The 11,243-nt window shown below is 34.9% G+C and overlaps 1 protein-coding gene across 2 annotated transcripts in view; it reads right to left on the bottom strand.

Moving 5' to 3' along the window:
* LOC121981910 (E4 SUMO-protein ligase PIAL2-like) overlaps window positions 1-10,854 on the bottom strand; it is a 28,743-nt gene extending 17,889 nt beyond the window's left edge. For both annotated transcript variants that reach the window (XM_042534688.1, XM_042534687.1), the window contains exons 1-3: window positions 10,555-10,854; window positions 8,957-9,029; window positions 3,547-3,612 (exon numbers count right to left, since the gene is read on the bottom strand). In XM_042534688.1, coding sequence (XP_042390622.1) covers window positions 3,547-3,612; window positions 8,957-9,029; window positions 10,555-10,799 — 384 coding nt within the window. In that variant the 5' untranslated portion in view covers window positions 10,800-10,854. The remainder of the gene's footprint in view (window positions 1-3,546; window positions 3,613-8,956; window positions 9,030-10,554) is intronic.
* Window positions 10,855-11,243: the final 389 nt, after the last annotated feature.

Raw genomic sequence — 11,243 nt, forward strand, 5'->3', positions numbered from 1 at the left:
CTGTTTAGGATCGGCTACATAAATATTGTCCCTCTATTAAGTTTTATGCATGGCTATATTACTAGTAATATTCAAATTGACTAAATCATTTTTACTGAAGCTACACCTAATTCATCAACAAGTTATCCATGCATATTTTTAGATTACTTTTTTAGTACTTCCACACATCAATTCACATTCTCACTTTGACAACATAATATACTTCTATAGCCCAACACCTAATCTATAGAGTATGTCAGATCATATGGTCCCATAAAATTTCACCTTTAACCTAAGGGGCACACAATGATCCTCCTCTTGGTTAGAACATAAAATCTTCTTCTCATCATCTCCTAAGACAACCTAAGATCTCCTTCAAATTTTTAAAATGATAATTTGTTGGGAGCATGAATCTTTCTTTCTTGTTTTAGTATTTCACTTTAGAGCTAAATCTCAAAAAAAAATGTCTAGTGCAAGAATTATCATCTACCCAAACATTTAAAAGGAGAGACAAGTGGTAAACTACTCATTAATTTCCTTCTTGTATTCCAAGTGGTAAATTCCTTTATCATAACTTTATCCTCATGTTCCCTTTCATATCACTCATCAATCTCTTAATTTTGTGAATGTTCTTGATCCAGGATATGACAAATTAAGAATCCATTGCTCGCCCCTTTATGTGGTTGTTGATGCCAACTTATTTGAGGCTACATATTTCTTGAATCCATTTGTCTCCATCTGTGCCTTTTCCCCGATTGATCCTACCTTCACCATATTTCTAAGATCTTTCCTACCAACCTCCTTTGCATGTGTATAATAAGCACACTAATATTCTCCACAAGATCCTCAAATCCACCAATAGCTAATTCACCTTTGTCCAAAAACTCTTCATCATTCAGAACTAGATGTAACCCTTGCTGTGAAGAAGAGTAGCTCATCTCGACCATGAATCCCATAGCTTACATTGAGTCCTCCCATCATTCAAGCCCATCTTTCAACAAATTGCCTCAATTTGTATTCTTGTATCTCCAGATTAAACCTGCAAGTTCAGCTCGTACAGGCAACAGAAGACTGCAAAGGAGTCCCCAATTCAATTTTTCCCTGGTGTTAATACTGGCATTGGTAGTAGAGAGAGAGAGGGGGAGAAGTTGGCGTAGTTGATTGTGACGTCATCATTATTTATTCACCAAGACCAAATACTACATGTAGAAAGCATTGGTGTTACATCAGCAAGCCATCAATCCATCCATCTATCTTTAACACTAAGAAAAACAGTGTTGTATTTAGCGACCTATTAGCAACCAAAATATTTTACCGCAAATTTTTTGATTGCTAATACATTTAGCTACAAAATTAAATTCCCGTCACTAATTTAAATTCGGCGGCTAAATTTAGCAACGGAAATTTAATTTCATCGCTAAATTAGCTATGGATTTAAAATGTCACTCTCTAATTTAGTGACATAATTAAATTTCCGTCGCTAAATTTTGCCAAATTACTTTATGTTTTGCCCCCGGTCCACGTGTAAATCCACCCTTAATAATGTCCATCAAGTTCTATGCCTCTGGCAGCTAGTACCTCCCCAACTCGGTTATCGGCTCCGTTCGCCTGCTCATCACCATCTTCCACTTCCTCTCCCACCGCCCCGGTTGTGCGACCTTCAAATACAACGTATAATAATTATTTTCGTCACTTAATATGTGCCCCCCCCCCCCCCAAGCTTAAATTGTTGGATCCACCCTTGAGCAAATTCCAATAATTCGTAATATAAGAAAGATATGGATGCTATGTCTACTCCACTCGAAAACGACATCTAGAAGCTTGTTTCCCACATCATGGAGGTAAATCGTTTTGTATTGTTGGGTTGGATCATCAAAGTTTAATGCCTTTTTGGATGGAATAGACATAAAGTGGACGACTTTAAGATGTTCTCTCTTATAGCTCAACTAAATTCAAGAAGAGTTCTCTTCTATGTAGTTATTAAATATTAACAGAGATTTGTAGATGTCTAAAATGGATATAAAAGTGTCTCCTTATATAGTATTCTTGCAGAGAAGGCTTTTGAGGAGCTAACTTCTAGGGCATGATGCTACAGGAGATTAAAGTAAGTGAACTCAAGAAAGCCATTTATATCCTCAAGCATGATTTGTGTTGTCCTATCAAGCAATCGTTAATTGACTTCTAATAAAGAAAATCTAGCCACTCACATTTATTCAACATAGCTTTATAAGTACGATACTATTGGCAATTTATGTCAATCATATTATTTTAACCAGCAGTGACATGTAAGATATCAATGAATAGTCTCTGAAGCTAATTTTCTCATTGAAGAATTAAAAAGTAAGGTTGTCAGGATCAACAGGAGGTCTATATATTCAGATCGTAGGATCAACGCACCGAATCGTAATATCCAACAATTTAATCAAAGTATTATTATGTTTATCATATCTTTAATGTTTCAATATATAGTATTATAATGAACATTTTAAACAATAGCATTCCATTTCATGAAGTTTAAATAAAAGTATTCAGATAGTAAATATATGAAAAATACAAGGGTTTTCATATTTCATATTTATATAGCAAGTAGCAACTTTTAATATCAACCTTTAAATTTCTAGTTGAGTGTACATATATTCTATCTGCTCATGATTGTTGGGAACAAGATCCTACATAAAAATGGTACACAAACATAGGGATCAATCTATAGGTCCATAACATCCTAGCCCAATTCATATCCTAGAATCATGTGAGTGAGTCTGAATAGTAATTAGTAAGATGTAAAAAAGCCATACTATTTTCCAAAGGTAAGCATAAGATATAGAAAGGACCTCCTTGTCACATGAAGTACGATATGAATAACCTAAAGAGACATGCCTACTGGTCAAACAATGGACACTCCAAATGTTCTAAATCACATAAATGGTAACAAGAAAGTGAAGATTTAGAACATAATTTGTGCTAATAGACTGTAGGGAATTGTTTAATATTACTGTTAAAACCCAGAAATCTTATTTGTTGGTACAGAGAGTCAATCCAAAAGCCCAGACCTGAAGAGTCTCATTAGGAAGTTGTATTGAGAATTCTACACCAAACCAAATTGTCTCTATGTAGAAGGCTACTTTAACATTTAATCTTGTAACTTGTTCTAAGTTCTAACGTTAAAGCAGAATGAAGTTTGTGCTAGTTTGAGGTTATAATTTTAATTTACAAAAAAGAAGCTTGAAAAGTGGGGATTCACAGTAGTGGCCAGGATCCTGCAGTGCTTGTGTACAAAAAATTCCAGCAACATAACACTAGATACAAAATTCAAATTATTTAGGATATAGATTGAAACACCAATATTATCCTAGTAACATCCTAAACAAAAACAGCAAGACTTTATTGACAGTCAATATGAGAAACACAACCCACTTTCTCAACAGAGTTGCATAAGTTATATCCAATCTACCAAGTCATAGAACTTCTAGAAACAAAATCAATAGTATAATTTTAAATCAAATTGAATGCTCTCAGAATTAACATTTATGCTAAAGAAAAATGGGCAAACATAGGAAAACAAATTACCTTGACAGAAATCATCAACACCATTATAGCTGATTTAAGTAAAGGGTCCTTTAAATGTTGGTAAACCTATATAACAAAAAAGTAAGACATGGATAGTTATAAGAAAAGGAATAGCTAGCACAACACAAAATGTCCTATACCTATGATAATGGTTGGTCTTTCAGATTAGATTCTCACTACATTAATTTTGGCTGAAATGTTAAACCAATATTTGACAAGAAATGTTAAACTAATATTTGATATCCTTCCTAACTAACTTACTTGGACTAATCTTCTTATATTCATTTTTAATATATTGCTTAAAAAACTTAAGACTAAATATCTAATTGTTTGTCTCTTCCCACATCAATCCTCTAGAAGTAAGAACTTAGCTTTACATCTATATCTTTTTACATATTCTACCATCTTGGAGTAAAACAATCAAAAACTTAGTTTCTTCAACATCTCTCCTTTTTTAGAATAGGATGTTAAAACTCTAAAAAAAAAAAATTATCCATAAAATTTCCATCACTGTCTATCTAGTGTAACATGAAAAGTTGGTGATATTAATTTTACTCTCTTTCCAGATTTTTTTCTCTATTAATGTGATAATAGTGAATAACAGAACCATAATCTTTCTCTTTTTCATTGCAATATTCATAATTTATCTCTTTATTTTTCACAAACTTTCAGTACCCTATGTTACCCTCAATTTGAGAGGAGCTAAGGGTGAAAGTTTATAGACAAAAAGAATTAATTCCTATGAAAATCAAATCAACTTGTCATCTTCAATCCAGAGCATTAAGTCATCAAAAAACTTTTAATTGTTGCACCAATATTACATATAACTACTCTTATTTTTCCTATTCATCGGACTCTTCTTATGTTACATAACAAGTTCAATTAATATATGTTCTAGCATGACATTGGATATTTACATGTGCATATAAGTTTAGGCATAATAGATATTGAACTATTAGGCTGCATATTGAAGTCTTTTGCAGTATACAATATTAGAATTTTATCCCTGTCGAGTTATTCAATTATGACATTTTGTTTATTGGTAATCAGGTACTAGATGTGTGACTAGTTTGAAGTAAAAAATTCCAAGCACAATAAAATTTGTGGGGTTTTGACAAATTAGAACACAAAAATATTTTTGTCGACAACTTTGTACATTAAAACTTGTAACTATGTTCTTTTAGCTTGATATATCTTTTAGTGAGGTCCATGACCATATGAGAAACAGGAGTAGGGTTATCCATGAAACTTTCCTAGAGAACATTGAACCCAGAAGAGCACTGATAGAAAGCCATGGCTCAAATTTCCAATTAATTCATTTCTATTATCTTTCTCAAAGCACAAATTTCTTTCAGAGCAAAATCCTAGAAATTTCTCAGTATCAAATTGTTTTTTATACAATTTGAGATTAAACAAGGTCTACAATTTTTGAAAAATGATTTGCAAAGGGAAAAAGCTCAAGGATAGACACATAAAATGATGGGCCCACAAAAGTGAAAATGGTGCACCATGAATTTATGTGTCTATCCCTAGCTTTTCCTTAAGATTTTTTCCCTCTGCGTATCATTACCAGTGTATTCAATAGCGGCGAATAGCGCGCTATCGCGCGCTACGACCAGCGAACGCTGCAGAGCGTTCGCTGAATCGCGATTGTCCCGAATAGCCCACGCTATTCGGGACAAAAGCGTCGATAGCGCACATAGCGTGCGCTATCATGCCCTAGCGCCCCATAGCGGGCGCTAAAATTACAAATTGCTTACCAATAGCTAGGGCAAAGGTGAGTCGAATCGTGACTGTGGCAGAGGCGAAGGTAGGGCAGACTGCAGAGGCGACAGGTGGCGATCGGTGACCTGTGAGTGGTGGCGAGGGACAGCGATTGGAGATTTGGAGGTAAGCTTTTCTCCTTCCTTTCGTTTTCTTCGTTTAGGTTTTCTTTCTCGTTTTTTTTTCTCGAAGGAGCAAAAATGATTTCACGATTTCCAGAAGTCGGGCATCTGGATCGATCCAGCGATCGATCCAGGGTCGAACAGAAAGGATCTGGATCGGTCGCTGGATCGATCCAGACCCTGGATCGGTCGCTGGATCGATCCAGATCCTTCCAGGGTCGAACAGAAAGGATCTGGATCGGTCGCTGGATCGATCCAGATCCTTTCTGTTCGACCCTGGATCGATCGCTGGATCGATCCAATTCCTTGGATCGATGCAATGATCGATCCAGATGCCCTGGATTGATTTTTTTTTTTTTTTGCTGATTTGTTTCTAATTAATTAATTATTTATTCTGATTTTTTTCTTTTGTTTTTCTAGGATTTTGATTGTCTAGTTAGAATTTGCAATGTCTACGAATTTATCAAAAAAAGATAAAAAAGATATTGGTTGGAAGTATTGTTATCAAAATGAAGGGGAAAAAGCTGTTCGGTGCAAATTTTGTCATCATATATCGAATGGAGGGATTACTCGCTTAGGAACATTTAGCAATCGAGGGTTGGTGCACCTTGTGTTAGTGCTCCGGATGATATTAAGAAAGAAATTAGAGAATCACTTGACAAAATTAGAGCATCTAAAAGTAAACAAACTGAATTGTTACGAGAGATCGGTGAAGGTCCCCAAAGTATGAGTACGCAATCATCAAAAGTTGGAAGTGTAGGGGGAAATTCAATTGGATGTTCTGGTAGTGGTGAATCAAAAGGTAAAGGTACTCTTCATGGGTTTGTTAGTTCCGAACCTCGACAAACAACCCTAAATTCGACATACAAAAAAGATTTGTTGGTTGATGTGAAGCGTAGAATTGGTCGTTTTATTTACTCTGCCGCACTTCCGTTTAATGTTGTGAATGATCCTTATTGGTTGCCTATGGTTGAGGGCATTGCGGAATATGGAAGAGGGTTCAAGCCTCCTTCAATGCATGAGTTAAGAACTTGGATACTTAAAGCTGAGGTTGATGGCATCAACCTAATATATGAGGAGCATAAAAGGCATGGAAAAATATGGATGCACTATTATGTCCGATGGTTGGACGGATGGAAAGAATAGAAGTTTGATCGATTTTTAGTAAATAGTCCCGCCATCACTTTCTTTTTGAAATCTATTGATGCATCAGATTATATTAAAAATGGGGAATTGATCTTTAAATATCTTAATGATGTTGTTGATGAGGTGGGAGAGGAAAATGTAATTCAAATTGTCACGGATAATGCTTCGAATTGCATTAAGGCGGGGAAAAAAATTATGGAGACTAGACATAGAATTTGGTGGACATCTTGTGCGGCGCATTGCATTGATCTAATGTTGGAGGATATTGCAAAGTTGAAGATTTTTTCTGACACAATTGAGCATGCTAAGATGGTTGTGAAGTTCCTTTATGGTCATGGGACTATACTTTCTTTGATGAGAAAGTATACAAACGGTAAAGAAATTCTCAGTCCCGCTGTTACTCGCTTTGCTACTTCATTTCTCACTCTTCAGAGTATGTATAAGGTTAAAAGGCCACTTGAACAAATGTTTGCTTCCGAAGATTGGGTTAGTTCACCACTATCTCAAACAACTTAGGGGAAGGTCGTGAAGAGAATTGTTATTAATGATCCTAACTTTTGGCCACATGTTGCATTTTGTGTTAAGAGTGTTGTTCCTCTTGTAAGTGTGTTAAGGGAAGTTGATTCGGAGGAGAGATCGGCCATGGGATATATTTATGAACTTATGGATAAGGCAAAAGAGACAATAAAATTTAATTGTGGGGGAGTTGACAGAAAATACAAACCTATTTGGAAAAAAATTGATTCACGATGGACTCCACAACTTCATCATCCTCTACACGCGGCCGGGTACTATTTGAATCCGCAATTGCGTTATGAAGAAAGATTTTCTTATTGTGATGAAGTTAGAGATGGATTGTATACTTGCATGGATAGGATGTTGTCTTCTGATGATCGTCTTAAAGCAGACATCCAATTGGACTTATATAATAAAGCTGAAGGAGAATTTGGAACTCCAATAGCAAAACGAACAAGAATGTTGCGAACTCCGGGTAAAATTTTCTTCTTGTAACCGTTCTTGTAAAATTATACTAGCATTCATATTTTAAAATTATATACATTCTTGTAATTTTTTTTAATGTTATTACTTATTAGTCTCGTGGTGGGAACGTTTTGGAAGTAAGACACCCGAGCTTACTACATTTGCAATTCGAGTGCTTGGTCTCACTTGTAGTGCTTCGGGATGTGAAAAAAATTGGAGCACTTTTGAATCGGTGAGTATTCTAAGTTTCTAACTCTACTTGAATTTTAATTGTTTTATAATTTTCATATCATTGTTTATTTATATATATATATGTTTTCTTTTTTGTAATATTAGATTCATACAAAAAAGAGAAATAGGCTTGAACATGCAAAGTTGAATGCGTTGGTGTTTGTGAAATATAACTTCAAGCTTAGGGAGAGAAGTATTAGGAGGAGAGACAAGATTGATCCCATTGTAGTTGATGAAATTAATTCAGATGATGAATGGATAACTGAGAAAGAAGGTCCAGTTCTCCCCGTAACTACTAAATGGCTTGAAGATGATGAATTATTTGAAAGTGATCCTATTGTGAGTGTGTCATCTGCTACCTTTGAAAGTCTTTTCGACTCAGATAAGCGAGTCGAAGATGTTGAGGATATAGTTGAAGTTCCTCCTACGAATTCAAAAAAAAGAGTTGCTGAAAATTCAAGTAAGCACTAAGCATATGCAGATTATTTATTTATATCTACTTCACCTATAATTGATTCTTAAATGTTGTATCTCTTATATAATAGGTGGAAGCAAAGACAAACAAGCAAGGTTGAGTCTTGTTGATGTGGAAGATAATCATCTTGATGCTGAAAATTATGGAGTAATTCCAACTTTTGATAGTGGAAATTTTCCAACCATAGACACTATTGATGATGATAGTGATATAGAGTTGGATGATACTGATTATTTTTAAGTTATGTTGTTTTAATTATAAGACTTTTTAAATTGTTGGTATGAGATATTTTGACATGTAATGAATTATTATGATTAATTTTAGGTTATGTTATTTTTATTTTACTTATATAAGTATATTTTATTTTTTAAAATTTAAACATTGACGTGCACGAAAAGCTTGCGCTATACGCTACGCTATTTACGCTACGCAATGACAAGACAAAAACGCTATGAACCAACGCTACGCGATTTAAAACACTGATCATTACTCACATTTTTTTAGTAAAGAATAAAAGCATCTGTGAACAGATATTTCTAACAAGCATGCCACTAATTCTAAAATGAACATGAATGTTATTGTCGTAATTAGAGAGAAGAAATAGTTTAGCTCCTTAAAGAAACAAAATTATTTCAATTACAAGATGTACAATACGTAACTATATCCTTTTGACATGAACACTTAGTATTACCTGCTTTATCAAAGAGGGAAGACAATTTGAAATTCCAGGATTGTCATTGATTGACAGTGCATAATCAATCCCTCTGTATATATAAAAGAAATTTCATATTACATAACAACAGAATGATATGATGATAATATTGCACAGATTTTAAAAATATTTTTTTACAAAGGGGAGTACGAAGAAAAATATAGTAGTGGAAGAAAACAAAAAGAATTGATTATCTGGTGCGATAAAATTAGACATTTATAAAGCAAATGACATCAAGAAAAAATAACATAGTGACAGTTAGGTTGAGAAAAAAGTTGATTTAATAATAAAGAGAAACCAAAACATAATAAGAGAAAACCAAGAATCACTTGTGAATTGCAATATCGAGACTAAGAATAACCCTACCATTGCCTTCATGAATTTCAACCAAAACTTGAACTAAGCAAGACGGATGCTAATTTGAGTTTCCACCTGCCTAATTAGATGTTTGTGCGGATTTGTGCATGTGTTTTTGAGTCTTTGCCATGTCAGATTGGTGATTTACATTTAGCCAAGTTAGACCAAACCATCCCGCCTCTTCCACTTGTTCCCTTTGCTTAAAGTGCACAGAACACATTTGGCAGACAAGGTTTCTTGTACTAAGTACTATTTGCATGGTTATCCTTGCATATTAAATCTTGAATGAGTAAGGCCATATTTACTTTGAGAAAAAAGAAGCCACGAGAAAGTTAAATTGAGGGAAGAGAAAAAGTTATCTGAGTTAGGTAGGGAAAGAAAGTTGAAGAAATTTTTTCTCTTCCTCATCCTCATAATTGAGTCATCCAATTCAGGCAAAAAATTATCATCAGAAATACTTCACTTGTCGTTGTCAGCACCTCAGCCTACAACTCTAAGCACGTCTGTCACTTCTTCACTTATCATCTAATCTCTACCTTCAAAAGAAGAAAGTTTCATCCCTCCAACAAAACATAGCTATAGAAGTTGCTTTACCTGCTGGTTTGAGAGATTAAAGAAGGGACCAGAGGCCTGAAGGGTCAGGTTTTGTTAGTGGAAAGCAACCAATCAAACTGGATTTCACATTGCTCAACTGGAAAATCGTAACCAGGAGGGCCTCCAGTTCCTTGCCATCACTGGTATTTGTTATCCAAATGGGAGCCCATTATTTCCTAGCTACTGTTGAGGTTATCTTTTCAAAGTTCATTGTTGAGTTGATCATATTCATCTAAAGAAAATGCTGCCTGATCTTTCAAGTCATCAATGTCAGGATGTGCCGCCTTAATCTGAAGAACATCTTCATGATTTTTTCCAAATCACAAAATAATCATAGGAGTTATCCATGTTATATAGTTGATTTGATGTTTGGCATTGTTTATCGTATCAATTTGGATCAGTAGTTTTCCACTTCTATAATTGTACAATATCATCAAAAAAATGAAAGAAAAAAAAAGTTTTTTTTTCAATGACCAAAAGTTACTTTGTCGTACAATCCTAATTCGTCGACCAATTCAACTTATTCCTCCACTGAAATAAAATCAGATATGATCAATCCGAAGCGGAAAATCAATACTGCAAAAATGCCGCGAACATCGACAGGAAAGGAGTGCGAGATGAAAAACCTGGAGAGGGCAAATATGAGGTGGAAAAGGTCGAATTGTCCCAACTTGACACCGCCATGGAAATAAAGTTGGAGGCGTTCCGCTACAGCCCTGAGGCGGTAGTTGTTCGTAACCACGTTCGATAACTGGTTCTTGAATGCAGCTGCGAGAGCGGCGGCCGACTGCTGCGGCATGTGTGCGGACTGCGTTACCATTCCAGCCCGCGGAAGGTGCGGCAGTGAAGATGCCGCCTGAGGAGCCACCATCGACCTAAGCCTTCTTGTCTCCGTTAGGGCTGATTTACGTAATTAGTAAAAAAGATGAATTCCTGCGTATTAATAATTCAACAATGTTAATCCAGCGAGAGATTAATAAATAAAAATATATATTATTATTTTGTAACGAGGCAATTTACTAAATAACCCACTCAGATTTACAAATTGATTAAAAGACTAACTATACTTTGATACTTAACAGAAGACGCACCTTATTTATTACTCTCATTCTTTTCCTCTCTCTTTCTTTTCCTCTCTCCTAAATATGTCATTTCTCTTTTCTTTTTCAGTTTTTCTCTTTTGTACGTATGCAACTCTCTTTTCTCTTCTCTCTTATCTTTTCTCTCTCTTTTAAATGCATACAACTCCTCAAAACGGACACTTAATTAACGCATGATGGTAATATTATCATAAGATTTAGAGATCAAATCTTGA

This window comes from Zingiber officinale, chromosome 5A, assembly GCF_018446385.1.
Source record: "Zingiber officinale cultivar Zhangliang chromosome 5A, Zo_v1.1, whole genome shotgun sequence".
NCBI lineage: Eukaryota > Viridiplantae > Streptophyta > Magnoliopsida > Zingiberales > Zingiberaceae > Zingiber > Zingiber officinale.